The 26125-nt window shown below is 58.3% G+C and overlaps 1 protein-coding gene across 2 annotated transcripts in view; it reads right to left on the bottom strand.

The window, feature by feature from the left end:
- Positions 1 to 26125, bottom strand: part of LOC122389799 (semaphorin-1A-like) — a 68245-nt gene that overhangs the window by 13963 nt on the left and 28157 nt on the right. For both annotated transcript variants that reach the window (XM_043382203.1, XM_043382202.1), the window contains exons 3-7: positions 14176 to 14272; positions 11065 to 11179; positions 9204 to 9314; positions 7388 to 7478; positions 4298 to 4402 (exon numbers count right to left, since the gene is read on the bottom strand). In XM_043382203.1, the coding sequence (XP_043238138.1) occupies positions 4298 to 4402; positions 7388 to 7478; positions 9204 to 9314; positions 11065 to 11179; positions 14176 to 14272 (519 nt within the window). The remainder of the gene's footprint in view (positions 1 to 4297; positions 4403 to 7387; positions 7479 to 9203; positions 9315 to 11064; positions 11180 to 14175; positions 14273 to 26125) is intronic.

Genomic DNA, 26125 nt, shown 5'->3' on the forward strand with positions numbered 1-26125 from the left:
CGGCCGTGGAGACGGGGCCAGGCCGCCAGATGTGAGAGTGGAGCCACAGCCAGCAGTAACAGCTCAGCAGGTCTGGCCGGGTGGAGGAGTCTCCCCTCCCCTCCCCGGAACATGGCAGCGGACACGTGCGGCCAGTGCGGCCAGGTGCCGGTCCGTGACCCCGGCGGTCAGAGGTCACCCCGGGGTGGTCCTGTCGGCCGCTGCGCTCGGCGACACCGCCGACACGAGCCTAATGGGTGGTCCAAACAACCGTGTCGCCAGGAAACAAAACAACCTCTAAAAACAAGTACACACAACGAGTGAACGCTAACAGGAGGATTCCTCAAACAGCGCGCCATGTCGTCACAAAGGCTATGAATCAGAGTTTGTATCGAGTTGGCCTCCTGAATCTAATTTCCACAGCCAACTTCCTCTCCTCAGAAAGGCTCACGACTGACGCACGGCGCGGTCCGCCCCAGACGACCCACAGCCACGAGACGGGACCGGTTTGGAGACCGCAGGCGGCCCGACAACCCACTTAGTGCTCCTGGCAGCACGGCGTGGCGCCAGCCGCCACGCCGCGGAGAACCAGTCCTGCCGCACGGTGGAAATCAATTAATACCGGCCCAGACCGACCACCAACCTACCGTTCCGGGAACACACAAAAACGCCATTGTGTCTCGGCCGAGAACGGTTCGGAGCGGCAATTCACGGGCGGCGATATTCGTTAGAGATAAGCCACTTGTTAAATGTGTACCGTTACGCAGTTGAGCGAGCGAGAGCTTCCTCTATAGAGCGGCGCCAAGTGGCCAGAAGTTATGGCCGGCCAGCTACCGCTCCGACACGCTACCCGGCGCCGAAGATCACCGTGATTTCGGCTCCGTTTTTGGGTCAGGTGAGGCGACGCAGGGTTGAAGTTGAGAATATTCCGGCTCATGGCGCTCATGATAACTGTTGTAACATCCTGAAAACATTAGATGTACGACGCCGCTAGCCCCAGTGCTCCGTTTGACCCGAGACGGCGCCCTCTGATCTATGAGCTGGGGTTTCTCGGTCGGAGGGGCAGTGTGGGGTGGGGAGGAGCTCTGTCTGTGTTTACTGCTCTGCCCGGCACCCAGAGTCGGGCAGAGTCGCGCGCCGCGCCCCGCTCTGGAGTCGAGCCAGACGGAGTGGCTCTGTTCCGTCTGCTGACGTCATCGGTCGCCGTCCGAGCTGGCACGGACACCCCGCCGCGCCGCCCCGTCTGTCCCCGAAGTCGACCCGCACCCAGTGATGGATGATAAAAAACTGTAACAAATGGCGGCCACTCTGGAATTCACGCTATTTTTAACAGGTCAGCTCAGGACAATCAATAAACTGCAGGACGGTAGCGCACCTGATGACCTCGAATAAAAATACATGTTTAGTTTGAATCGACATGATTTAGAGGTGAAACATTTGCCTGGTTCAATGACGAAGTTTCTTTCATTGACGAAGCCGCCTCATGTCGTCTTGAATAGCACCATGAATATCGCTAAACGCACATCAACAGCATACGCATAGCTGTTTCCGATTACATGCATCGCGCTCCGCAGTAACGTGTTACCGATAGTGTCATGCGGTACAGCATAGCTGCAGGCGCTCACTACTAGTGACATCTAGTGGGCGCAATGCGCACTAAACTGATGGCCGGTTATGCGGGTCAGCATAACTTCCAGGCGTGCGCTGCTGCCGCTACAATCTTGATCTACTGTTTGTTTGCGCTGTGTTCTGTTTAGTGCTGTTTGTTAACTGAATGTTTGCGCCATCAGTGCTGCGCTCGAACAACTCAACTAACAAAGCTGCGCGTGTTTTCATATAACACCGAAACCACTCGGTAACTCCATCTGTAAGTCGTAAGTAACGACAGTCGTGCCCTCGTCACGCCGGGTCACGGTGGCGTCACGAACCGGCCGTCCGTGACTTACCGTCACGGACGATCGCAGCGAACGGGTCCGTGTGTTACCAAACACCATGTGCCTGCGTCACGCTTTGAAATTACGCCATCGACCAACAACACTCGCAACACACACGGACATAAGCAGCGCTCCCCGGCAGTGCCACCGTCTGCAAGTGCAGGCTCAGCCTGCTTATCCAGCTTAAAACTTTCTCGATTATACCAGGATGGATGCACGGCAGGCGGTTTTTGGGAGCCATAAGCCGCGCTTCCGAGCTTCTAAGAAGAGTAGAGAGTTGTGAGTTGACAGTGCCGCCGCCGCGAGCCGGTGACGACGCCGGCGTCTAGTTGGAGCGCCCTGCAGCCGGACGGGTCGCCAGGTAGTACGGACAGTCGGCCCCGGGGACCGGCTGATCTAACCACTGATCAGCCAGCCACCGTCCGACCGGCCGGCAGAAGCGGACGAGTACACACGAGACGGGAGAGAGGTGGGTCCAGACGAGAGGAGGGAGAGAGAGGGGAGGCACGGCGCCCACCTGGACGTACGTCGTAACGTCAGCGTCGTCGATCGCCGACCTGTCCGGAGCCACTCTCTCCAGACAGCGCGGCCACTGCGGAATACTAATGACCGCTGCACCGGGCGCCGCGGGTGACTTTACACTCTGCGGTCCTCTCCGGTCCTCTGCCGTACCCAGGCGGCCGGTCGGACGGCTTTTTCAGCTGGTCAGAGTACGAACGGAGCGGCGCCGCGCCGGTCAGAGGTGGCCGGACAGGAGAGCCGTGGCCGGTCCAATGAGAGGGCCCGGCGCGTGACCGGGACCACTGGCGCCCCTCACCGAGACTCCCGCCCCAGCGGCGGATGAATGGAACTTCACGGACTGTCGGCCCGTGTGAATAGCGCCACGTGACCGCGGAGAATAAGACGATTGTGGTGCGATTTAGAGCTCACTGCCTGCGAGTGGATGATATGGTAGAGACATCCTATTCAGAGCCCAGCGGCGTGAAGGAAATTAAGATAAAAGGCAGATAAAACAAACAGACATAAACCAGGAAGGAAAGCCAAATGCCAAGCCAAACACGTGAGCCGGCGGCGGCGATAAATAAAGCCACGCTTTCAAGAATATTTCAGTGGTAAGTGAACTGTTAGGTACTATCCAAAATATTGAGGCATGAAACTTGATCGATGATAATTACCATGCTTCATCAGCGGTAAACACATTTTAATGGGCATTATTGCTTAAAAACGGATGCCAAAATAACGACTTCAAGTTTTCAATTCGAATTCGATTAGGGAAAAAACAGCTGCAAGCAAAAAGATCTAAGAACGTGCTGATTTTATCAGAAGATCCCGTAAACGATGCCACGAGGTAACTCTAAAATCAACTGACGCGGTGTTCAAAACATTTTGTCTGTGATTTTGGCCCATGAATTAGACATATTACGCCATTCACCCACAAAAAAACGACAAAACCAAAATATTTTTCGGCACATCCACAAATTTACTTTACATAATGACCTAGCCAAATTTTCCGGATTTTAAGCAATGTTTAATGTGTGGCAATGCTAAATGCTTTAAGAAGCATCTTTACTAGCAGTACACCATGTCCCAAGCATGATGTAAGGCATCATTCAACAGAAATGGAACCCGACGAACCAAGCACTAGCGGCCCATCACCATCGAGAGAAAGGTCTCGATCCAGATCTAGAGCCAGGAGCGAAGAAAAATGCATAAAACCGAAAGTGAAACCTGTCAAAATTAGACAAAAAGCAACACGAAAACAGGTCAGGATGAAACCGAAGGTCGAATATGAGAGCGATGATGACAAAAGCTTAGCTGGCTCCTCAGATATGTGCGGTGATCAATATGAAGAACCCAAGGATGAGGACGAAGAAGAAGAAGACGAGGAGCAAGTATGTGCACCAGTGCGACCGAAGAAACGAATGAGTCGCAAGAGAGCACAACCTTCAGATGAAAGTGACTCACTGCTGGGTAACTCAAACGATGCCTCGTTCGACGAGACTCCAGAGCAAGACGGTGGCGACGACTCAGACATCAGTAGTGCGCCTACCGACGCACCATCCGAGGTCGAGTGCTCAAAGAAGACAAAATCGCGACGCAAGCCGATCCTCAAGAAACCCGTCATGCCGCGAGGGCGTCAACGGCGACGTCAACGATCCCGTTCGGTCAGGAGTCACATTCACACACTGGACGACCACGATCGCGGCTCCAAGTGTCGTCTGTGCACCACTTGTGCGGCGCGCTACCAGGCCATTCTAATGAACGGACGGTACGCGTAAGTTGGACACGCACAAATCCCTTTTAATTGTATTTTAGTGACCTGTCTCCGTCCCTTCAAAGCTCAGCTACTCTAACCTCTTGAATATAAACCCCGTCAGACTCACCATTTAGCTGTTTCAGCTCGAACTGTTCGGTGCGGAGCGGATGTCTATAGATGAGTGGGTCCGAGCCGGCAAAATCAGCCACCGTTCCCGCATACAGCTGGTCATCTGTGAAAAAACAGTCGTTTAACACATAGTTCATCAAAATTGAGACAGCTCATAAGGCTCTTCTTCTAGTCGGCTGAATCACTCATGCGTTTTAAATGAGCGGCGTCCCATCTGCCCATGACGTTTCGACCACGGACCGGACGTTGGGCGGCCATGACGTTTAACTGTGGACCGGACGCCGGGTTGGGTTGGCAGCTGTGTCGCCGCCGCCGTCACAGCTCACCGACCACTGTGGTGTCATAAAACACCAACTAAAAACGCGGCGCGGCCGGCTGCTGGCACGGCTCGCCGCAGCACTGCTGACCAGGCCAGCGGTCAGCAGTCAGCAGCGACCCACCGACACCAGCTGACACCGTCAGCGGCTCCGTCCCAGCCGACATCCCCCCTCCCGGCCTCTCAGAGTCTGCATTCTACAGTCACCCCTCAAACCGTCGGTGGTCCGAAGGGTACCCAAACACTACGCGCCCACCGCGATAAAAGCCGAGCTGTGTTTCTGCGACGGGTCTCGATTAGAGATCAGCAGGTAGCGGAGGGTAGCCGGCGGTGGCCGGGGAGGCGGCGCACGGTCCCGGATATGAGCCCCGGGTGCGCCAGGGTTGAGTTGAGTGACCCTCGGGCGAACCACAGGCGAGCCCGCCACCCAGAGCTGCGCGCGTGACTGGAGGAAAATGACGACGAAAAACGGCCGTCCCGCTGCGCGCCCGCGATCCCTCCACCGGCTATCAGAGGCCTCTTGCACCAAACTACCTACCTAGGTAAATTCAGATTTTACCTAGATTCTCTTGCACCAAACTACCTACCCAAAAACGCTACCGTGAAAATTTACCTTGAGAAATTCTACCGAGCGGTATAAGAACTTACCAATTGTTAAAGTCCAACCGGCTGTTTTCCTCTTGCACCGAAAGCCGGAAAGAAGTACTCGCGGAGGAATTTTTGACGGTCTGACGGTAAACGCGGGCTTCCAAAATAACTAGCAAAACCTTAGGTAAAATGATTCAATTAGTAACAATAGGCCCAATACATGATAATCCACGGGTACTTTTATGTAAATTAGGCATTACAAAATGTTTAGACAATGATAAATCAATGTTTTACGAGTGAATAATAATATAATTGACCAAATGTTCCATGGGTTCACAGAGGTGCTTCTCCGTACCAAGGCGATAAACCTCCGTAGCAGAACAGCCAGGTTGAAGACTCACTCGTTGCCATGGAAACGAAGCTTATTTGTTCAAGTAATCTAATACCAGTATAGCGCCTTTTGGGGCGACTAACGGAGCGAGCGAGGGGGTGAGACTTGCACGTGCGAAATTTCGAGGGTGGCCTCCAACTGACTTGTGCACGGCACCCTACTGACCGGTTTCTAGCGATGTGCCAAATTTGAGCACAATCGGCCCAGCCGTTCTCGAGATCTGGAAGCGGCACCCTGCACGTGCGCACGTGCAAAATGGGTCCCAACTGACTTGTGCACGGCACCCTACTAACTGGTCCCTAATCGTGTACCAAATTTGAGCGCCATCGGTCCAGCCGTTCTCGAGATCTGGAAACGACCCCTGCACGTGCGCACGTGCAGCAGCACCCCAACTCTGGCACATGGATATGCAGTGCCTAGTGGGTGCCTATCTACATGCCAACTTTCAGCGCAATCGGCCAAGTAGTTACCGAGATATTGCAACAATTACAAAACTGACACCTCTTCGTTTTGCACGTGACACGTGCATAAGGGGTCACCCACATGCATCGGGAATAGTCCAATACTTGGTAGAAGGAATGAAGCTACCCTACAAAAATTACCCCGTGTAAATCGGCCAAGTGGTTGCTGAGATATAGGCCTCGCAAAAGCGTCCGCACGGCCGGCCGGCCGGCCGGCCGGCCGCTCATACTCAGAAATTTCCGTTAATCTAAGGAAAGACTACGCTCGCTTCGCTCGCTCCGTAATCAAAATAACTTCTATCGGTATTTACGTAAATGAAAAATGATTTCATAATACCAAAAGTATATTAATAAAAACAATATCCATTTAATTGTTTTCTTTAGTTACTATTTGCTTGCGCCCACAAATAATTCGTCGCCAAATACCCAATCAAAACAAATCCTAAAAACGCGAGCTGTCAAATTTACCTAAGTAGGTAGGTAGGATGGTGCAAGAGAAGTTACCGCCGTAGGTAGTTTTACTAGGTAGGTATTTTGCCGATTCTACCTAGCTAGGTATTTTGGTGCAAGAGGCCTCAGATGAAAATTAACTCGTCAGATGGGAGTGGGAATTGAGAGCTTATCTTGCACAGCCGTGCAGCCTCCCGAGAACGGATAGTAGCTTAGACAAATTGGACGTTTTCCCATCTGTTACTCGTCGCTGTAGTCAGATTTTCACAGGCGAAGTGCCGCATTTAGAAAAGTCCGATTTAACGGACCTGTCGGGACGAAAACCACCTGCTCCCCTATAGCTCCCGGTGCCAGCGCGGCGCAGGCGTTCCCAGGATGGGCATTAGTAACTTCACAGTGCTAACAAACTCGGCCGAACTTCACTTCATCATCGAGGCGCCGCCCCAGTGAGCTTCGGCGTCAGTAAACTCGGTAAAGACCTCGCGAGCCATGGTCAGCCCAACAACTTTGACAGCTGTTACGTCTCGGCTCGTAACTTGTCTCAACCAGCTGTCCGACGTCCATTGGGGGCCATCCAGCCGGAACACTCGACTCGGCAAACTTTTCCAATAACACATTCATCGAGCGGGCGAGCACGCCTTAGAAGCAGGGCGACGTCTATAGAGAGATACGCTGTGGCGATGTGACATGGGTGCTATTGGTATGTTCAGCGGCGACCCGGCCCCCATGGTGTTTCCAATAGGCGACGCGACCGGACTTTGGCGTGTTCATTGACGGGGTGGGGTCAAACTCGGCCGAACTTCACGTCTATCTGACGTCAGTTGACCGTGGAGGGGGTCAGTTGACCGAGGAGGGGGTCAGTTGACCGTGGCCAGCACTCACCGACAAATGTGACGGTACTGTTATGGTGCGGGTCGTACGGACAGATTCCCTTGCCGTCCACGTCGTTCCCTTCTGCGACGTAGCCCAGCTCCTGAAAAAGGCCACAATGAATTATTACACTGGCACGGAAGACGCAATCAAGCTCGAGTAGACACAGATACACAATTCTGGACTGCGCTCGACATTTCAACGAGCAGGAGCTTGAAATGCAGAATGTGATGTCAGCTCTAGAAAAAGCATCGGATATCAGCACTCTTGGAAGCACGATACTTTGTGGACAGTCACTCTCAATTCTTTGGTGACATCCGCGATAAAGTCTCTAAGTCAGTTGATCCCTCTGGACTGTCGAGCTGCGGGGCCGTCGAGCCGCAGCTCTTTCACTGGCCCGCCAGCTCAGCCGAGTTGACGACAGGCAGTCGGTTGTCGGCGAGAATTTCCGTCCAGTCAACACAATTCGAGGCGGCTGAGGAGCTCGCTTTGTCAGCAACCCGCGGGCAAACAGGGTAAGCCCTGGAACTCGGGATGGAGGGCGGGCAGAGGGCGGTGCGCAGAGGACACAGTCGGGCGGCCCAGCCCCAGGAAACGTCCCACATTCCGATAGTACTTGTCAATAGGGCCTCATTCCGGCGTAGAAAGGACAGGAAGTCAACTGCGATATAGCAAACACCGCCATCACGGGTTTCCCAGGAACGGGAAAAACACAGGTATGAGAGGAGCCCTCCCAAACGCGGCGGGATTTTGAGTGACAACTGTCCAGTGGCTCCTGCCCGGGCTGGGGGGGGGAGGGTCAGGCCGCAGGGAGGGGTGACACGCACCTGCCACAGCTCTGACGTGTCTGACCGGTCCGGCCAGGTTAGAGTTTTTGCCCTGCGGCGGCCGGTTTTTATTGGCCCGGTTTTTGCAGAGCTGTCGATGACCCATGTCATGCTCGTGGTGGGACATAGCAACGCCCCCGGCAGAGTCAAATAGTCGATCGGTCTTTAGCGTGACGGAACGTTACGTGAACGTGACGTTACGTGGCGTACGGGGATTAACTGACATAATGGAAATAAAGTCTGGAAACGTGAGAGGCTGAATCCTTCACTGTAAATCCAACTTGACCCAACCGACCTAGAGGGTCACACTACGCGAATGTGCCCCGAATAGACGGCTTGACGCATTAAAGGGTGAAGGAAATAACTTACGTCCTAATTGCCGCAGGACACGCAAGAAACGACACAGAGATTTAGAGGTAAAGAGGAAGGGTTGGTGGGAAGAAAAGGGGCACATTAAAACGGCGGGGAGAGAGAGAGAGAGAGAGAGAGAGAGAGAGAGAGAGAGAGAGAGAGAGAGAGAGAGAGAGAGAGAGAGAGAGAGAGAGAGAGAGAGAGAGAGAGAGAGAGAGAGAGAGAGAGAGAGAGAGAGAGAGAGAGATAGAGAGAGATAGAGAGAGATAGAGAGAGAGAGAGAGAGAGAGAGAGAGAGAGAGAGAGAGAGAGAGAGAGAGAGAGAGAGAGAGAGAGAGAGAGAGAGAGAGAGAGAGAGAGAGAGAGAGAGAGAGAGAGAGAGAGAGAGAGAGAGAGAGAGAGAGAGAGAGAGAGAGAGAGAGAGAGAGAGAGAGAGAGAGAGAGCAGAGACAGAGAGCGGAGGCGTTGGGCAGAGGGCGCGCTGCACAGTAAGTGCCTGGGAGTGGTGGCCGGCGGCCGTCCGTCCGTGGAAGCCGTGACGCTGCACTCCGTCCGTCTGTTCCCAGGTGCAGCCAGCCAGGGTCACCGGCAAACCACCAGGGGTCACCCCCGGGTCACCCTTCCAGTCACGTGACGTCGACGACACCCACCGGCTGTTTCCTGTAGCTGCGACACTTTGGGTTGTACGAGTTGGTGCCACACACGAACAGCTCGCCGTCCGACTTCTTGGCCAGTACACGCACGTAGTTGTGACACGCCTCCTGCAAACAGAATACCACAGTCATGTAGCGCCGACACGTATATCGTAGCGTGGGCCACGTTCGGGCGCACCTCGCGGATTAGCTAAAGCGGGTGACAAATTACGAAAGCGGGCTTATGTGTGCTGGCGCGCGGCGGGGCTGATGTGTGCTGGCGCGCGGCGGGGCTGATGTGTGCTGGCGCGCGGCGGGCGTCACGGTCGGGCCAGGTTCGGGGAGTGTGAGCCCGTGTTCGTGTACGGCCATTGAACATGAGCGGCCGACAGTAAGAGGACAGGTTTTGAGGCTGGGCCCGGTGACAACATGTGGTCAGACGGGTGTGACGTGTCTCCTGAACGTTACCCGGCGTCACTCCTCGTACGGAGTGGGCCTCCAAACACGGCAGATAAAACAGAGAGGCACTGCAGGGTTCAAGTGGTCGGCCGAAGCGATGGGGCAACTCGCTTGATTAAAACGGTGCCGCCGTATCGAGTGACAGCTGCAGTGGAAGTTAGATTCCGGCGGCTGCCTCTGTAGCAGACCAATATATCGGATCGAGACCACCTGCATCCCTGCGGCGCCCCCTCTCCCCCAGCGCTCCCCCGCCAGTCTGCAGTGCGTGACCTGTTCCGGTCGTCAGCAGCTCCAGTGCCTGGGCGGTGACAGTGGGCGGGCCCGCGGGGAGCCGAAGAGGGCGGCCCACAGTCCGACAGAAACCGTGCAGCCGATCGGTCGGCAGGCACGCCCCCTCCTCCCCCGCAGCCGGAGCAATCCAGCCGGCTATGCATGGAATAGCAGCGGCAATAGCAGCCACCGACGCACGCCGACGCGCCTCTAACGGACCCGTCATTCTGAACGCGCCGCGCCGGCTTACATATGAATGGAGACACGCTGCTACACCGAGCCACTGGCCTCCGTTTGGCGCAGTGCTCACTGAATAGAGAGGCGACTGCTGGCACGCCTTCGCGCCAGCTGCTGGGATTTTGTGCTTCACGGCGCGGAGAGGCGACGGAGCAACGCTCGACGACGGCTGAGACGCACTCGGGTCCAGCGGCGACACAGGCGCGCGCGATATAGGACCGACAACGAAAACAACAACCAGCGGGAGTGCTGTGATGGACGCGGCACCCAGGCGGCGGCGCCGTTCGCGGACGAAATATGACCTCGTTAACCGCGATATGGCGGTGGAAAGCCTCGTGAATCGTACACGCTTGGTGCCGGATGCCATTGCGGGGCGCGGCCGGTGAGCCCATCCAGCACGGTCGGGTGCCGGACGCACCCGCGCGGCACCCCGGCCCGTGACGCGGCACCCACTGGGCACCCGTGAGCAGCTCGTCCCCGGCAGGCAGTTTGGAGCGATGGTAGCACCGGAGTGAGTGCCGTGCTCGTCCGAGCGAGGTCGGCGCTATTATACAGTGTGTCGTGTTCATTTACACCGTCTCGGTCCAACAGACAGCCACTGGAGCGAGCAGTGTGACCCGCAGTACACACATCTGTCGCGCGCGCGCCACAGTTGTGTAAAGAGGCCACTTCCGCGCCGGATTAGCCCCCTTTCACTGTGAGCCTGCGGTCAGGGCGTACGCAATAGCGCGTGCGATTGCGGCAAACTAAACGCAGGGGTAGATGGGTTAGTTACGGCAGGGAGCTATTATCGCGCTGCACTTCATCTAGACCGCAGAACACTCCGCGCGGTGGCCGCGTTTCCACACCGCTCGTAGGTTACGAACACATGTGTAACGCCTGCCAAAATCGGACGCGCGTCCCGTGACCTCACCTCGCTGAGGCCCTTCATGATGCAGAGTCGGACGTCGTGTTCGGGCGAGTACCACTCGAGCCGCTCCTCGCGGTGTTCGGTGAAGTCGGTGAGGCTGATGTTGAACACGATGTTCCTGCAACAGAGCGAGGCGTGGCGTTAGCGGGCGTCACAAGGGCCGTCACAGTAGAGTCAGTGGGCCAGGGAGGACCGCAGTCCGGTCAGCAGTGGTCCACAGAGGACCGCTGGCCGCTCTGCAGTGGTCCAGAGAGGACCAACTGTCCGGTCTGCAGCCGTCCGCGGCCGGAGCAGAGAAGCCGCCGGGCGGTCAGAGAACAGACACGCCGCCGACGCCGCTATCACACGGTCGCCGACGGACAGCCAGGCACGCAACACGCCATGAGCAAAGTGTAAGCCACAGTTAGGGCCGCGGCACACCGTTACAATTACAGCGACACACATTGCCCGCAGTGCTGAGAAAGCCGCTGGTGCCTAACTATCGCCCACCCGTGCTAAATTCCGAGACCCCACGGCCCACTTTGCAGGTTTACCATGCACTGCCACAATTCCCACATCCCATTTAAACACCTCGTTTCCACAATGCGGCGCCGCTTGTTGGCGAGTTGACCCAGACGTGTGCTGATGAAGGATTAGCCCTGGCGCTGATTGTGTCCGGTGACGGTCGCGCGCGGCGGTCGCGGCGGGGCGGTCGCGGCGGGGCGGCCGGCCCCGATTGTCGCACACCGTCCATGGTTAGTGTCCATTAGAGCCCGGCCCGCTGTGCCATTAGGTCCCCTTTGTCTCACCGCAGTGCGGCCAGGTGAAGGGTCAGCCCATTGGGACCGTATTGTCTCGCTCTGTGTTCCGTCCGTACCCAGCGCGTCAGTACGCGCCGTCTAATTCCGGCCGCCGCCGACCAAATGGCCTCTCCGGCCACCGTTTCCGCTCGAGGTCAGGAAAGGTCACGGAGCTGTCCACAGAAAGCTCCGTCGACATTCGCTCAGTCGTCGGTGCGACGACAGAGTCGCCGCCGCGCCGCCCAGACACCCGAATGGTCCGCCGATGACCGCCACCGTTTCTCCGCGGGCTAAATTTAGCGAGTTTGGCAGCTAGCCCCTGTCAAATTCCGAGATGCCCGGCTCGAGCCCGGGTCGGAGAGCTCGCCACGGCCAGTCAGCAGTCGGTGGCGTCTGTGGCCAGCGCGGCCGAGGTCAGGGAGGTCAGACGGGTCGGGGGTCAGAGGGGGCGCAGGGGTGACCCCGGCCGGCAATATCAGCCGGATGGTGTCCCGGAACTTTGGAACAAGGCGAGTTCTCACCATACGCCTCGCTAAACGGCGGACAGCGCGGCGGTAGGTGCAGGGTGGGGGGAAGGGAGCCAGGGTGCAGGAGACAGCACGGCATGGCCACAGCACGGGCGCCAACTGCGTGTGATCGCTGCGTAGTACGCGAGCGGAGATATGAGGCACTGAATGCGGCCTCCAGACAGTCACGTCGTTCCTGTCTCTTTGGTTGGACGGTCAGCAACGAGCCGAACGAGCCCGACGAGCCACGTAACGAGCCGACAAACGGACTCGACACGACGAGACAAACGGGCTGCGCTCCAGAGTCCGAGACTGCCATGAGAACTGAGCGACAGACGCCGCGCGGCGCGGGTGGCCACCGTTTGCAATGTCGCCGTCGCATCGCACACAACTTCGCAGTCAGCCACAAGAGCACTTCCCTCAACGAGCTGTCAAGTTAGTGAGCCGCGCTACGGACTATCATTTAGGTAAACATTGCCGAGTCTTAATGATCCGTTTGTGGACGTTAGGGGGCGGAGGAAGGGCTGCGCTGGACGGCTGTGTCGTTGCGTGGGACGACTGCTGCCCGTTGTTGACACTGAGCGCGGATGTTGTCCCGGTTGTGACGAGTGGCGAGGTGGGGGGTCCATCGGCCGGCGGAGGTATCCTAGGACAGTCCGTCGGCGGAGACAGCCTGCGTCGGCCCGTCGGCATCGGATGACGTCGCCCGGGCCGTGTTTAGTCTGTCGCCAGCATCGGTCCCGACACTCCCACGGCCACCGGCCGACGGTCGACGGTCGCCCGGACCCGTGAGAGAGCGCTCCGCCCCACCCCTCCCCATCAACATTCACCCCACCACAGACTGCCCTCCCGCCCGGGGCACCTTACTGCAGACCGCGCCCCCGCCCCCGGGGGCCGACAAAGTGCGGCGCGTTTTGGGCGTCACGCCTCTGAAGGTCTGCCCCCAGCGATGCGGCGTATGGGCGCCAGCGGAGTTGCGGCGCGGCGGAACATTACGTGCCCAGAACGACGGACCACGAATCAGTTTCAGTGATCCAGCCGCGGGTCGTGACATAAGGCAGAAAAAGACTGGCTATGAATGGCAAACCAAGACGGGGAGGGCAGCATTTGACGTCCGCGATCCTATTTGGGCTCCAAGGGGCAATGGACGTAGCGGTGCCGGTCTTGGTGACCTTTACCACCGACTGAGTTCCAGGTCATCGTCAGTTGTCACAGGCCACCGTCGGTAGGATATGAATGCGGCGGACAATACGGCAATCATCGGAGCCGTCGCACAATGTCGCGCTCGGACCCGGTCACGGCCAGGGCACGGTCCGAGACAGACTGAACGACAAAAGGACTGGAACGCTGAGGCCTCGGGATTCTGATTTGAATGATGGCACTCAATTGCATTCATTGGAGTGGTATGCCGACTATCCGCATACAATGCATGCAATCAATGTAGGTAGCTTCCTGATCGGCAAAACTGCTCACAAATCGGGACAGTGAGCGTATCGAAACGCAGATTTATCGAAAAGATAGCACGATAAAGGTCGAGAGCTAACGGTCCGCTGAATACCAATGTGTGTCGGACCGCCAAGCTTGCAGGCAGGATGTGACTGAATGCAGAGAACCGGTGATCTATAGCTGCACCCGGAACGATCACAAGACCATTCCATGACCCGATCGACGTTTATGTATGACCTCGCGGGCAGCGGATGTCTCTGAGATTATTGATAACGCTGTCATTTCTGAAGCCTTTGAGGCCAAGGCGGAATTTCGCCGGCTCGGCGTCTCACGGCTGGTGTCATTCAGAGGTCGCGCGTTCGAGTCCCGGTGCCGTCACTGACCTTGCGCCGATGAGAAGCGAGTTGCCGTCCTTCTCCAGCAGTTTGAAGTGGTCGCTGTGGGACGTGTTGCCTCTGAACCGGAGCACGTCCTCGTCATCTGTAACAGAGCAGAATCATGCATCGTCAGAGACTGTTGGTCCACCCGTCACCCGCCCAGTCAGCGCCGCGATATAAACGGTCGATTAGGGAGATTTAAAACGCATCCCGGCACCACACAAATCACACTAAGCACCTTCATTTCAAAACAGCTTACGTGTTAATATTCTGTGAGGCCGTTTTTCTGAACGTATCCGCTGTGGGAATGGGCCCAGGTAAGTCGTGCGCCTCACACTGGGGATTTATTGGCCGCGTATTCGCGTGACCAGCCGGGAGGGCTCAGAGACGTTCACACTGCCGCTCGCACCGCCCGCCCCCACGAGATCGAGACTATGTGTGGGAGGTAACAGCACGTCGAGCGACCCGAATAAACACTCAACGCAATCGGAATGGATATCCCTGAGGCATGAAGCAATGATTGCACGCAAGCATAGTTACAATGTAGCATAAAGCATTCGCAAGGTTTTGTGCTGTGCGGATCAAAGAAGGCTCGCGAATAAAAGTGCACGACTCGGTAGCTCAGAGCAGCACGTCTCAATTAAGATGCGGCCCGTTTCCTTCCATTAAGATTCCTTCGACCCGTTTCCGACGGCGGCTCTCCCTCGTTCGATCGGAATGTCGCCGCGCTGGTGACCGCAGATTGGCGTGGAGTCGCGGACCATCCCGGTCGTGACGGTCCCGCAAACACAGCCAGCTGGCGCCGATTCCGGCGCGCCCTGACTGTGATTGGCGCTATTTAGATCCGCCTGCTCGCGGTGAACAGCGGCGCACCTGTTCCGAACAAACCGACCAGAAGGCAGATCGGACGGCGGCTCTCAGTGTAGCATTGTCACACCGGCCAATTGAGCCACTCGTGGCGCGGCTGTGCGCCACAGGTGTCGCACGTAAACACCGCGCCGCGCCGCTGCTCGCCGAAGCCGTGCAGTGCCCTGACTGCGTCCCGTTACCGCTTTGCGACTTTTTTCTCCATCGGCGGCATCTGGCGCACACTGTGAATGTGCTGCTAACGAGACTCTGGTGAGCGCTGCCCGCCGATGCACGCTCAAACGGCCCTGATTCAGACGCGGCCGTGCAGACGCGGCTCGAAGTTGTCTGAATGGCCGAGACAGGAATTACGGTGTTCGGCGCTGAGCCGATGGCGCGTGACGCGCAGAGTGTCTTCTTCCAGGCCAGGTTTTCGTACACCGGTCCACCCCTGCAGTGTGGCACGAATCGATTGTGGAGCGGGTCTGAAGTAGGTCGGACAGCCCGGTGTAGTACCCAGCTACGCCTCCAAGTGGGCGCCGTTTCGTTTGCACAATGGGCTTTACACCAACAGTGACACCCTCTTATGGAGCTGCTTTCTCGGAGGCGCGAGAACCGCTGCGGCGTCCACAAAGCCTTTGACACGGGTCGGGCGACGCGGTTAGTATCTGCCTGTGTCCGGGCGGCGGCTCGTCAGCCGGAGAGAGTCCTTTTCATTAGCGTCGCGCCGCTGACCGCGTTCCGACCTGATACGGACGCCCGCGCGTCAGCGGTCTCCCGGCGAGAGGTCAGAGGTCGCGCCAGGACGGCGTGAAACGCGGCTACCGTCCGAGTGGGCAGGTAAAAGCGTCTGAGGCATTCATAGAAATTGCATAATGAAGCAAATGCCATGCCAGTATGGAAACCGCAGTAGGAGAAGTCTGTTAAAACGTTTAAAATAGCGGAATCTGCCTGATGGCACCAATCTGAAAGCATCTGGATTCTAAATAACGGTAGATTCTAGCTCTAATTTACATATATTACGCTACTGTGACATGATGCTAATTTCGCTGGTGATTTTGATTGATCGAATGAGACTAGCCGCAATTATTTTGTGTCCACACTGTAAAAAAAATTCACTAGCTAATTTTGAAATTAGGCATTTTTTACGAGTGCCTCCCTTGCACCTCGTTACAACATATATGGACATTAGTAGTCAGAGCCATGCACGTTAACAATGCCCTTTGTGGAACAAATGCCTACGAGCGAGAGCATGTTCAGGAACCTAATTTTGCGCAATGTTAATGAACTACGCACAGCCTCACAGTGTTACCCGCCGTTGGCTTGTTCTCGGCCAGTTTTTGGCGTGTCCCTCAATTAGGTCATTTTGCTATCAGCTCAGCTGACGAGGCCCCGGCTGGCACCTACTAAACGGATAACCTTGCGTGCAACCCCGCTTGTTGTCACGAACGCCTGCAGCTGGTAAACGTGCTGGTAAGCTTGCGTGGTAAGCAGCTTCGGATGGCTATGAGGATGTGCCTCATAGCTATCCTCGTCGCATGTTACAACCTAGGAGTCTGTGGCTGCTTTCAGAAGGAGTCCTCCCCCCCCCCGCATCCGGGAGCCGGCGTCCATTTTGTGTTGCGTCGCCATTACTGTGTGTGTCTGCCCAACTGCTCTTTGGCTTGATTGAAGGTGAGGCATCTTGTATCATTTGCTGTGTGCTCAACAAAAAGGTTGTCCATTTGTAAACAAAAGTTTTTATGTTGTGGAGCTTCTTAGAAGATGTATAGTAATCGCATAATGTTGCCCGTCGTTGGCAGAAGTGCGCCGGTATCGTCTATCCAAGTCAGAATAGCTATATGTTTGGGACTTACGTTAGCTTGTGGCAGGAATATATCACTTTATTCAACTTTAATATAATCATCTTCCAGATTGGTATGCCTTATGATAATAATAATGTTAATATTGTTTTTTCACCCATTACAGACTTCTCTGGTAAAGAATGGGGCCATGTACATATGTCCTGGCCTACCTTCACCCCGCGACTGCCGCCGGTGCAGAGCTAATGAAAAATCACAAATGTTTGATGGTGGTTATTTAAGAAACCTGATTGCAAATTATTCAGTTAGTTGTTGTTGTTGTTGTTGTTGTTGTTTTTGTTGTTGTTGTTGTTATTGTTAAAGTTATAGTTATTGCCCTAGCGTTGTTATTGTTCTCGTTCTCGTTCTCGTGCCCGAATAAATGTGCTGCAGCGCTACTCAGTCTGTTTACTTGCGGGTGGTGGTCGAGAGTCGGGGGCACTGGTTGACGGAATTCCGTCGACGGAATTCCGTCGACCCAGTGCCTCGACCCCGAAGGCCAGTAGTGGTACTAGTTAACTAGTGCCACTACTGGCCTTGAGCTAGTACCACTACTAGCCTTGGGGGCTAGTACAATTACTGGGTATGGATTAGTAGGCAGTGGCTAGTTACCTTACCAGGCAGGGGCTATTATGACACCTAGTAGACGCACTACCCACGCTATTTACGTGCGTGTTGTCAAACAAGGTGGAGCACGGTGGTCGTATGCATACGAGGCACAGCCTTGTCGAACAAGCTTGTTACTCGGCAACTAGCCTAAAATTAGCCAAATTTACACGCTCCTGCAATGTTATTTTTGCGCTGAGAATTCCTCTACGAGGGGCTTGTAAGTTTTTTTTACAGTGCAGAGCTGCCTACAGAAGTTGCTATGTAGATCTGTGTTACGTCCTGCGCAAACTTCTGAGAAGCTACCTCTTATGAGGGCACCTTTCACAAATCTCTCCTCGGCTATATCATCTCTGCATACCTACTTCCAGCGCTCTACCAGCGGAGGGGAGCGCCGGTCCTACAGAAGCCTTCCGCCAAACACTTTCTCATGTGCACGGAGGGCGCGCCCGCTCCTCTTCTCGTCTGGACGTACGCGGAAGGCTCCCCTCCCGGCAGCAGCTCTGAGCGGCAGCCATCGCGGGACCGGTTTTGGGCAGGAGAAATCACGACTGCGGCCGGCGGCGGTGTCTGGCCGCCGCCCTGAGCCGCCGGCCCGCCGCCCCGCGCCGTCCACTGTCCACACGCCGCCGGCGCCGGCCGCCGCCGGCGCCGTTTCACCTGTCGTTCCGACGGGCGGCGCGGCGGAGGCAAACATGACGCCGGCGCGACTGTTTGCTCGACCCGACTCCGTGCCGGTCGTATGAATGGGACCCGCTCGGCGTCCGGCCGCCGCGCGACAGGTCAACCCACACAGCGCAACGACAGTGCAGCATTGAGCGAGCAACGAGCCGGATGGTACCGACAGCGGGTCGCAGGTGGAAAGGTCACCACGACGTGCGACCAGCCATCAGACAGGACAAATATCGTGGAACAGATGGCCGAAAAAAGTCGCTCCGTTATTCTGCCAGGAGCGGCGGCGGCGGTGAGAACGGGGGCGGAGGTCATGTCCCGGGTGGAGGCGGTGACCGGGGCGGGCACGAGTCGGACGGTGGTCGCCGCTGCAGCCTCGCTGGCCGGCGTGACCATCAGCCAAACAAGAGCGGTCATATCGATGGTAATTGTATCGGTCTGCAGCGTTAATGGCGGCGTTAGTCACCACAGTACAAGTCACGCAGACTCCACGTGTCGGCCGATGGAAGCCCGATAGAGGCAATAGGCCGATGACGTGGAGAATACATGGAACAGCAAGAGCTGGTGGAAGCCAGGCGGAAGCCGGCGGAAGGCGGGCGGAAGGCGGGCGGCTCCGCATACCGCGCCGGTCCGGCGGCAGGTCCGCGCCGTGCCGCAGCGTAATGTGACCTGACCGCTGCAACCGGAGACTCGGCGCCGCCGGCCGCAGCGCGCTGCTGAAGCTCAGGGATTGGCGAGGTCACACGGCCTGCCAGCCGTCCGCCGGTTCCCAGACTGCAGCGACAGTGCAGTGGGAAGGGAACGGCGCGGGGTTAGATCCTCGGAGCCCGGCGCGCAATACGATCTGATCACACGTGTATCCACTGAACGAAGCTGGTTCCCAGAACGGTTCACCGCTGTCACACACATTCCCCGTCTGTGTCGGAGCCGCCCGGGACGAATGGGTGTCTCGGCGGGCCGTCCCCCTCCCGCCGAGTCCATTCAGTGTCTCTGTGATGTCCCCCGCCGGTGTTTCTCTCTCCTCAAAGCGGCCCTATCGCAGTGGGTCGCCAGTCACCATTACTGCTCGAATGTATAATGCAGCGACTGCACCCAGCCGGCTCATGTTTCTTGCATGCGTCGGTGGCAGCGGTTTGGAAAGCGTCTTCGGCTGCTGCGACCGCTGCGCTGCAGATGCACCCATCACCCGAACATCGGAGAGGCAGGCGGTGTGCCGAGGTCAGCCTCACACTCGCGCAGCCTCCACAAACAGGCGGCCTCTCCCTTCTGCCGGAGTCAGACCTTGAGGCGTCTTAAACAGAACCAGCCGCTCGGCTGTCCGGAATAATCCGTTCTCCAGGCCACCCACAGAGATCAAGAGCATCAGCCGCGGGCCCCTTCACACCAACAAAGATGGACTTCTGCCAGTCAACAGCCGAATCAATTAGTCCGGGCGAACTCCTCCCAGCATTGGACGCGCCATTGAATCCAGAGTCTGTTTTGCGCACCTGTATAGTTGTTCCGTCACCCTTCATGCAGGCCATATAAAAATCTCAAGTGGGCCATCCGTCATCATTGCCACCACGGCGCCATCCATCCCTCCTCGGTCCCTCGGCGCCTTTCACCAAGCACACACAGGCCGACGGACGGCGACGTTCTCTGCACGCACGGCGCGCGTTTTTCTACGCCGCTCGTTACCGGCAGACTTTTTGCGCGCCGCTGCAGTGCGCCGCCGACTCCAACTCGTGCGCCGCGATTGCCGACGCCGGTGTGCGGCAAAAACGGCGCGGCACTCGCGGCGTCTGTGCCGCGGACAAACGGCCGTCGACCGCCCACGCACGCGCTCGGGGGTGCGCTGACCGGGGTCGTGAGGAGGGCGCACGACAGCTACGCGATGAAGTCGCTTAGGTTCGCGGCTGGTATGGTAAACAGATGGCTAGCAGGGGCAGCCCCGGGCCAACATATCGCGAGAGATGAGAAGCGACAGCGACTATGTAAAAAATGACGCGATGGATGTCGCTGGAGTTCTGCCAATGGCGAACACGAGTCAAAACATGGGCACTGAGAGCTCATCGCAAACAACAGGATGTCATGTCCTGTCTTGGAGGTTTGCCAACAGAAATCGTCACATCGCAGCCATTGTGACGAAGTGTTCGAGCACTTGGGAGGGTGGTTCTGATCTTGTTCTTGGGTGCAACAAGTCGACAGACCACTCGGCACGCAATCGGAGCGATGATTTACATCGACGTCTGCTCGAGGTCCACCCAGATTAATTCCCCACTGCGTCCAAACTCCCACCAGGCCGCCCTCCACCCGCGCACAGAGGTCAACAGCAGGTCACCGGAGTGTGCGTTTTGAGCGCACGCAAGGCTGCTGGTGGCTTCTGGGCGCGCCAGAAATCAGGTCACTCGTGGGCCATCGCACAAAACAATGGGAGTCGGGCGGAACAATCACGCCCCCGCCGGAGAATGACGCCACTGTTCCCATCGTAATGCCTTCCGGTCGATTACCGACCGCTCTCGATCTGTTTTTGCACGATTGTTTAGCGCATTATATGTTTCATAGTCAATCACCTATCACTGTTTGATAACGGTTTCCTGTGGTTCATCCACCCCAGTCCATTGAGGCACTTAGAGTAAATGGGAACTTCAGAGTTCAGACCGCTCATTAGGGTCAACGCCCGGCACTCTGTTTGATGTCATCCGCTTCCGGTGCTTCCGACAGGCCACCGGAAGCCTCTGAATGACCAACCGCAGTCGAATTATCCTAACAGACGTCCGAGGCGAGCAGCGGCAGACTCCCCAGCGCCCGGCCGCCGCCGAAGCACCGCGGCTCACCGGGCCATGCCGGAGGCGGCGGAACAGCTCAGTGACCCGGCTTAGTCGCGTCGGCCGGTCGGCTGCGGTGACCCGACCCGGTGAGCCAGGTCCGAGACCGGACTGTCCGGCCGCTCGGTCAGGAACCGGCGCTTCCAACCGCAGCTGAGGCGCGCTAAAAGCCACCTCGGTCAGCGGTATTCCCGTGCCATTTCTCTTGGCTGACTGACCAGCCCTGCCCGGGGGTAGCCCGTGAACCAGCAGAGGTAGCAGAGGTAGCAGCGGCGCGTGGCCGTCTCATTGGGGTCATCTGACCACGCCGAGCGTTCCGGCCGGCCGGTGGTGAATCCATTACCGGCGGCCGCCCCCGCCCGGTGCGCCGCCGACCGGCGCGGCCTGCAGCGGCTGTCAGCCGGCTGACGGGTCGGCCGGAACGTCCGTCTTCGCCACCGCCGACGGCGACGGCCGGCCGCCCACGGGCCGCTGACCTGCCCTCCGTGACGCGGCAGTGAGCGGTGGCGTGAGTCAGATCCAGGTGGGGTGACCTGGGAGCGGGCGACTGGACCTCTGGGGAAGATCGGACGTGAAACTGAATACGAGCGTGACTCTACTGTGACCTCACGGTGACCTGAGCCGTGAGCGTGACCTGAGGGTGGCTCGAGGGTAATATGGTGCGACCCACTCCGGTTAACGACCGTTATAAGTGAGGACAACCGTGTGACAGTGGCGACTTCCAACAAACTATCTTCACACGTTCACTGTGATCACAGGCTCTGCTACGGCGCCACTCCACGACGGTGGCAGCACTAAGCCTTGGCGTCTCCGGCAATGCATCCAGCCCTCCTGTGGACATTGTACGTGACAATTGTACGTGACAATTACGGCTCACACGTGACAACGATCTGGGACTGCGGCCGAGAACGCTCCCACAGCGCGGAGGGCCATGGCTGGCGACAGTGGCCGCTCTCTGTTGAACCTCGTAGCTTTTCTCACACCTGACAACCCACACTGGCCGCTGCTCTCCGGCTAAACAGTCACTGCCCTGCACGCAGCACGGATCGTCACGAACAGCACGCGCCCACCAGGCCACCGTTTGGAGCCCCACGCCTCCTAAGTGCCCCGATGGACGGTCAGCCCGTAACTGACAAGGAAGCTAACACAGTTCGACGTACAATGGTCATGATTGATGATGGCGGTGACTTGCAGGCGCGCCCGCCTGAACTCGTCTCACTCCCACTCCCAGTGGCTGCTAATGACCCGTGAGCGGCGCGGCGTGGGTTCCGCGCCGCTCTGAGACGTCGACCAGCCGCCGGCCAGCGTCGGCAGCCGGCCAGTATCGGCAGCTATCTTAATTACCATCTCACGCAGCCGCGCAGAGCGCACCGGATGCGCGGATTCTCGCGGCAAAAACCATTTATCTGGCCGATTGCGCGGCCGGCATGCTAGACAAATAAACAGGCGTCGATTGGCGTCGGCGCCTGCACCGCCGAGTGTTTACGGCCGTCAGCTCGTGAGCCACCGACAGCAACAAGGACAGCGGCGGCGCGCCGTTCGGGCGCTCTCAGCTCGGTGGCTGCAGGGCGCCGCGGTCGTGCCGGAGGGAGGCGCTGCGTTCCCTGCCGCGTCACTGCGGCAGGGGTCACCGGTAACCGCGCGGGTCACGCACCGCCGAGCTGCGTGCCGCGCCGGCTCTGAGAAGCGGCAGCGGCGGATCCGGGTGGCTCCGCCGGTGGGAAGGGTGGGCGCGGCCCGGCAGGGAGCGCCGAGCTGTTGTTGCTGCCGCTGTCGGGAGTCGGCGCTGCTCTTTTACCGCTGGTCTGCCTGGGCGGGGCCGGGCCCGGCGACTGGCCCAGTCATTACCGGACAAAGCGACTCCATTCGAATGGAATGAACTGGCCGCATGAATAGGCGCCGCGGGCCGGCCCTGTGGCGGCCCGCTCCTCCACCAGCTGGCGTGTCATTTTTACAGACTCCGCGTTCCAGCCAGGAGGAATCCTGCGGGGCGGCGCGACTTCGGGCGCCGGTCGGTAGATGGCATGCCTGGTATCGGCCCCGCCGCCGCGGCTCATCTGAGCCCAGAGGATGTAATCGCCATCACCTTTGAACGGCCCGGATGCCTGCGGCCGCGGTCACCGACACATAATGGCCGATAATCACAATACGACCAAGGCGCGGTTCAAAGCGCCGCGGATGGAGCGCTAACGCCACGCGCGCGGACGCGTCTCTGGCAGCGGCCCGAGGGTTCCGCCTCCGCCGGGAGACGGCCGAACGGCTCACTGGCAGTCGCGTCAGGCGCCAGGTCAAAAAGTTCATGGAGGAACTGCCTCCAGCTAGCCTTGGGCCGCTGCTGGCGGCGACCACGAGCAAAAACAGCTTATGAAGCTGACTGGGGCCGGACTGCTGCGGGAGGGGGTCGGGGGAGGGGATCGGACAGCCGAGGGGTCAGGGGTCGCGGAGCCGCCGCCGGGGAGCCGCGGCGGATGACGGACAGCCGGGATGGAGCCGGCAGGTGGCCGCTGGCGTAACGTGAGCGACCGGTGCTCCCAGTCAGGGTCAGTGTCAGCCGAGTCGTGACGCTAGTAGTAGGTCAGGAGCAGCGGCGCATTCTTCAGCCCAATGCCAGCCGGCTTCCGAGACGGGATTCGTCTGGCTCAGCTCCAGGTAAGAGGTAACTCCGCTCGAAAACGCTGACTTATCCCTCATGATTGCTATGATAGAAAACATTCCAATCCCACTATAGCAGTGGCATTTAGGTGGACGGAATGCGCCCGCGATGACTGGGCCGCTGAGCCGCCCGGCGGCGGTTGGTTGGCTTCTCTGGCGTCCCTCTCGGCCGGCTAACGGGCCGCGGCGGCGATACGGTGACCGGCGCACTTCATTACACCCGAATACAGGGGTTCCCACGGCCGGGCGCCCCGCTGTCGGCCCGCCCTGCCGCGCCGGGGGTAACGAATTGGGGTCAGCCGTCCCGACCGGCCCGCCCCGCCGAGCGGAGTCCGGCGGACCACGGGAGATGACCGGGACCGGTGGGAGAGGGACAGTGGGCACCAAGAGCCGGGTGTTGGAGGCGGCGGTTACCCAGTCGGCGACGCCAGAGTCGCATTGGTCAAGCATGCATATGGCAGAAGTGTATGAGCCTGAGTATCGTGTGATGACTGGCAGCCTAACCGAGTTATGCACTCGGTGGTGAGCTATTCACCGGCATTGTGCACCGTCACACCCGGCCGCGCTGCCGGCGCTGCGGGGCGGTATTTCAAATGGGCCGCAATCGCCGCAGAACTGTCGTCTGGCACACATTCCCGCGCCCAGGTTGAGCAGTTACAACTGCCGGCGGGTTTAATGCATGGGAAGCGGAATGCCCGTGTCACGAACTACTAATAAAAGACACCTTTTGATCGACCCGTCGTAGCGGCTCGGCGGTGTTCCCTTCTTGCCCGCGGCACTGTTCCTAATGCGACTCTAATAATTTGTCAATAAAACAGCGAGCTCCCGTAATCCTCGTATTAGCGTAAAATTCATGAAGGAACCCCATTAGAGCCGTGGTCAATGCGTCTATAAGCACTCGATCAATCAGCTATATGTGCCGGGATTAGCTGCAGACGGCGCGTATAAAGCGCCCGCTGTGGGCCACTCACGCTCCCCCACGGCCGGCTATTGACTGCGGCCAGGTGTTTGACTATTCACGAGTTGATAGCCGGCCAGTCACCCCGGTCACCGAGCGCGGCGTGCAGTGACGCACTGCGCCGTGGAGTGGCGCACCGACAGACGGTCCGTCATGGGTTGATCGGGCGCCGCACGGGGCGCGCTCGCCATCAACTGATGGCCGCGCGTCCGCTCAGGTACCGTTCTCCAATGGAAATGAGCGCCTGTGACCGCACATTGTCCATCAGCGGGGTGTCTCCCGGCCAGCAGACGTGATGAAACGGTTAGAGCCGGCCGCGGCCACTGACCGGTCGGCGGGGCGCGGCGGTACCCCAGCTGAGACGGTCGCCAGGTGGGCTGCCACCGGCGGCGATCACCCCACGGCGCTGTCACGAGCTGCAGACCGCCACTGCCGCCCCGGGAGCGATGGGTGTCATCACCGACCGCAGGCCGGCGCTGCACAGACGTATGTCAGCGCCTGCTCGGAGCGCCGCGTTTCGCTCCGTCCTCACGGGCCGTGCAGGGACCGTCTCCACTGACCGCAGCGTGTGTGCAGGGCGGAGCTCAGCGCGCGGCTCACTACAAAGTAAGACGCACGCGAAGGACAGCGCGGTGCAGTGACCCGGCCGGCGCGTGCAGGACTCGGCGGGTCAGCGCGGGACGGTCTAACTGTAAAGGTGCCGCCCGCGCCGTGCGCCTCATTGCCGCCCCTCCCACGCCGCCGACAGAGCAGTCCCAGGGCCCGGCTGACCGCGACTCCAGGAGGGCGGGGTGGTGTCATGCATGTCGGGTCATCAGACCAGAACGGGCGTCTGCAGGTCACCACCGCCCCCGCAGACGACGGCGTCCACCGCGACCGGACGGGAGGGCGGCCGAGCGCCGACCTCAGATCCAAATCGCCCCGAATCGCTCATCCAGGCGTTTACATGGTCATTAAAACCAACAAGCCGTAACTATGTTATCACTCAGCCTATGTGTGGGAGCACAGGCGCATCTCCCAGGGTAGACGTCACAGCGCTGGTAGCGACATCTCAGTGACGGAGACACAGTGGCCAGCGACAAAACGACCTCCCAAATGAGTGGCTTAGATTAATGGCAGGCGACGAAAAAGCGACTGAGTTCTTGCGCGGCCGCCTAAAAAGCGTCATCCATCCAGGAGCGCGCGGCGCGGGGAGAGGGGAGCTGACGGAGCCTATCATTATCTGCCGTCGGCCGATGACCCGCGCGGACGCCGAGAGCGGCCCGGGGTGGAGGACGGGGTCAGGGGTCAGGGCGCTGATGGACATCCTCGAAGGTCAGAGGACGGCCGTTGGAGATGCCGGCCGCGCTCTTCCGTGCTCGCTCTGTCGAGAACTAATAACACGCGATGTAAATGAGCTTGGAACTTGTCAAGGAAATAATAAACCGCAGCAGAAAACAGAAACAACGGAAAAGAGGAATTGAATCTGTGTAATACAAAGGGATCGTACATACCTATCTAAATAACAGGATCCTCGTTCGGCAACAGCCTCCCTGTCGGTATCCCCTCTCCTCCAATGGCCAATTGCCGGCTCC

The sequence above is a fragment of the Amphibalanus amphitrite genome, unplaced genomic scaffold (assembly GCF_019059575.1).
Source record: "Amphibalanus amphitrite isolate SeventyFive unplaced genomic scaffold, NRLGWU_Aamphi_draft 000373F_arrow, whole genome shotgun sequence".
Taxonomy (NCBI): Eukaryota; Metazoa; Arthropoda; class Thecostraca; order Balanomorpha; family Balanidae; genus Amphibalanus; species Amphibalanus amphitrite.